Source organism: Leuciscus leuciscus (genome assembly GCF_965113295.1).
Source record: "Leuciscus leuciscus genome assembly, chromosome: 13".
Classification (NCBI taxonomy): Eukaryota; Metazoa; Chordata; class Actinopteri; order Cypriniformes; family Leuciscidae; genus Leuciscus; species Leuciscus leuciscus.
This window is the reverse complement of record NC_138737.1, coordinates 15026804-15030600: the sequence shown is the minus strand read 5'-3', so window position 1 is coordinate 15030600 and position 3797 is coordinate 15026804. Positions and strand designations below refer to the sequence as shown.

Genomic DNA, 3797 nt, shown 5'->3' with positions numbered 1-3797 from the left:
TTGGACCGTTAGCGCCATGTTCTGTCTGAAGATTCTGAAAACTGTCACACTCAGTTCACTGTGAAATGAAAAGGCCCTCTGGCTTAAATGAGCAGGAATGGAAAGAGACACAGAAATGAAGAAAGATGAAAAAGAGGATAAGAGAGGACATGTGGAACAAAACAGAACATGTAGGGGAAATGAGACAAAATAGGAGAGACAGGGTGATAAAACAAATTAACCAAAGAAAGAAGAAGAACAGTTAATGAGCACACATTTAGGGGTTGCTGGAGCTTGAAACACTGGGTTGTTTTTTTCTTTCTTTCTTTGTGGGATATGAAATTAAAATAATTACTGTTCAGACCTGTGTCAGGAGAATCATACAGCCTGACCAATTTAGTCACTTTGACCATTCACACCATTTTTGGTAAAAATATTAATTCATGCTGTCCTCTGCATGTCTTCCCCAGGTAACAAGTTCTCATCCAACCATGCTTGTGTGATGGTTATTGGGGTTTGGTGCTATGCGTCTGTGTTTGCCGTGGGACCTTTGGTCCGCTGGGGAAGTTTTGCACCAGAACCATACGGAACCGCCTGCTGCATAAACTGGTATGAGAACAAACATTTTAGCATTAATATGTGAAACTAACGCAAACTGATTTTTACAATGATGCCTTTTCCATGTTGTATGTTCCAAGGTACAGTCCATCCCATGATGCCCTTGCTATGTCTTACATCATTAGTCTTTTTATCTTTTGTTACGTTGTCCCCTGTACCATCATCATCCTATCTTACACCTTCATCCTGCTCAGAGTGAGGGGGTCTCGCCAAGCCGTTCAACAGCATGTCTCGCCAAAAACCAAAGTGACCAACGCACACACTCTTATTGTAAAGGTAAAGAGGGTTTATGGGATTTGATGGGTTTGTTTGCTGTCGGTTTTTATTGTTAATGCCTATAGTGACCTTCATGTAACAAAACAAAAGCTGTGATTAACCCCTGGGACATAAAAGTGCACAAAAACATGTGTGGTGTCCACACTGTCTCACTGTGCAAATATACCGTATTTTATTGCCCTGTAGAGCAGACAGCAGGAACGTGATACTATTGCTGAGTATGTACTTAATGTCCTCAAAAATTAATCAGTCCTCTGTCCTCTGGACAAGGACTGGCTGTATACCTTTGGCTGTCCCAGCCTAATTTTTCAAAACTGTGTCATGATTGAAGCCCTGGTAATAAACTATTCCTGCATGTAACTTTGCTGCTGGCAGTGAGGGCTGCACTGTTAATTATGCTGGTGCTAAATGTTGAATATTGAGGCAGAGAAATGTCCTCTCAAAACATATGTGTACATTTGCACAGATTTGCACAGATTTGGCCATCTGGGTCATAAAAAGGAACACATAATATTAGCGGAATGCTGATAAATAAAGAAATATAACAGTTTGTTCTGTTCATATTGCATAGTACACTACTGTTCAAAAGTTTGGGGTTGTAAGATTATTTAATGTTTTTGAAGGAAGTCTCTTATGCTCACCAAGCCTGCATTTATTTGCTCAAAAATACAGTAAAAACAGTAATAGTGAAAAATATTATTTCAATTTTATTTTTTTATTTTTATTAATGTATTCCTGTGGTCAAAGCTACATTTTCAGCATCATTACTCCAGTCTTCAGTGTGACATGATCCTTCAGAAATCATTCTCATTTCTCATTATAATCAATGTTTTATAAAAAACTTTTTTTTTAGGATTCTTTGATGAATAGAAAGTTCAAAACAACAGCATTTATTTGAAACATAATCATTTTGAAACATTATATGTTTTTACTGTCACTTTTGATCAATGCAATACATTGTTCCTGAAGTAGTTTGTGTGAAAGAAAATATGGGTTACAGAGGTCAAAATATGATCTTAAAATATTTTAAAACAAATTCTTCAATTTAATTGCATGTCAACTATGTGAATGTGTGTTTTCTTTCTAGCTCTCAGTGGCTGTGTGTATTGGCTTCCTTACGGCTTGGAGCCCATATGCGGTTGTTGCCTGTGGGCTGCGTTCAGTGCCAATGAGCAGGTCCCACCCATCGCCTTTGCGCTGGCAGCTATCCTGGCCAAATCCTCCACAATTTACAACCCTATGGTTTATCTTCTCTTCAAACCCAATTTTCGCAAAATCCTGAGTCAGGATACCCAAAACATCCGCCACAGGATGTGTGTGAGCCATAGTAAGGCCAGTCCTACACCCGAAATAAAGGCCCAGCGCTCTCAACAATGCAACCATAAGAATGCCACCATCTCTACACCCTTTTCCAGCTGCCAGGCAGAGAGTTACGGGGCATGTCATGTCTATGCAGAAGCAGAGCCACATTTTCAGCAAACAAGCCCTCAGAGAACTGTACGGGTTCTGGGGGGACTCGTCCAGAGTGAAATACCAGTGAGACATCTGACTGACAGAATGCAAAACAACCTCCTGTGAGAGAAACTCAAGAAGAAAGAAAATGCATGAAATGCAAGGAAGGAGAAGATGATGTAATGTGTAAAAATTGCAGATGTCCTTAGATGCCCAAACACAAGGACAAGGGAAACTGAGGGAAAGGAAAATCAAACTCTCACTATTGTCTCCGGATTCTCATTGGTCCTCAGAACCTCCCACAGATTTCATTAACGTTTACTGAACCAAATCCACTTTGTTTTTTGTTGTTGTTTTTTTAAAGATGTAGAAAGCATATTTCACTAATGCAAGTTCACACAGAACATACAGTTTTTTTGTTTATATATATATATATATATATATATATATATATATATATATATATATATATATATATATATATATATATATGAAGAGTTCAGATGCAAAAGCCTCTAAGTGCCATCTGAAATTTTCTTCTAGAATGATCATTTTGATCAAGCTCGTATATTTAAGTTCAATAATTTCACTTAAATGGCAATGCAAATTACCTATTAATTGTCATTTAAGTGAAATTACTGAACTTAAATATACAAGCTTTATAAAAATGATAATTCTAGAAGAAAATTTCAGATGGCACTTAGAGGCTTTTGCATCTGAACTCTTCGTGTGTGTGTGCGTGTGTGTGTGTGTGTGTGTGTGTGTGTGTGTGTGTGTGTGTGTGTGTGTGTGTGTGTCAACATGCATTTTTAAATGTAAAACATGTTCTGTTAGACCAGCCTTCATTATTTGAACGAGCCTAAAAAAAAAAAACTACATGTGATTTATCATTGTGTGAGTAAAGTTAAATAAATGATGTGGAGTAAGTCCAGTTATCGATTTCAAATGTGGAGTAAATCCAGTGTGTTATCGATTTCTAAATTAAAAAACAATTCAATTTCAACTCACCAACTGGGTCTTACATAGTTTGGGTGTCAGTTTCATCCAGGGTGGTTTACAGTGAGATAAGCAAGAGTCAGTTCTTTGAATGAACAAAGACTGTCATCTGTTGGCTGAACAGGACTATTACAACTGAAAAGATTTAGAAAAACTGGTTGGTTTTCGTTGCTAAAGCATTGATACAATTACACATAAGCCTATACATAAGGGCACATTAGACACAGTATTATCTATCTTAGTTTAATTGTAACACAAATGAACTTTGTAGGCTAGTTTGTTTACTCCCATCTGAATGGCTCCCACTCCCAGCACACATGGTTTCATTACAAAAGTCCTTAGTCTGTATGGAAATGGCAAAAAAAAAATGCCATTGGTTGGTGAGGTTGATGATGGGATGCTCCCAAACAAATGCACCCTTTTAATTTAGTGAGCTGCTTTGTAGCTGAGTACTGTGTAATGAGCATGTATACCTA

The 3797-nt window shown here is 37.6% G+C and overlaps 1 protein-coding gene across 1 annotated transcript in view; it reads left to right on the top strand.

Annotated features, from left to right (window-relative positions):
* The window catches only part of opn7c (opsin 7, group member c), a 7068-nt gene extending 4317 nt beyond the window's left edge, over positions 1-2751 (top strand). The window contains 5 exon segments of the mRNA XM_082188570.1: positions 342-406; positions 450-588; positions 678-873; positions 1961-2018; positions 2021-2751. Coding sequence (XP_082044696.1) covers positions 342-406; positions 450-588; positions 678-873; positions 1961-2018; positions 2021-2451 — 889 coding nt within the window. The 3' untranslated portion in view covers positions 2452-2751.
* The last annotated feature ends 1046 nt before the right edge of the window (positions 2752-3797 follow it).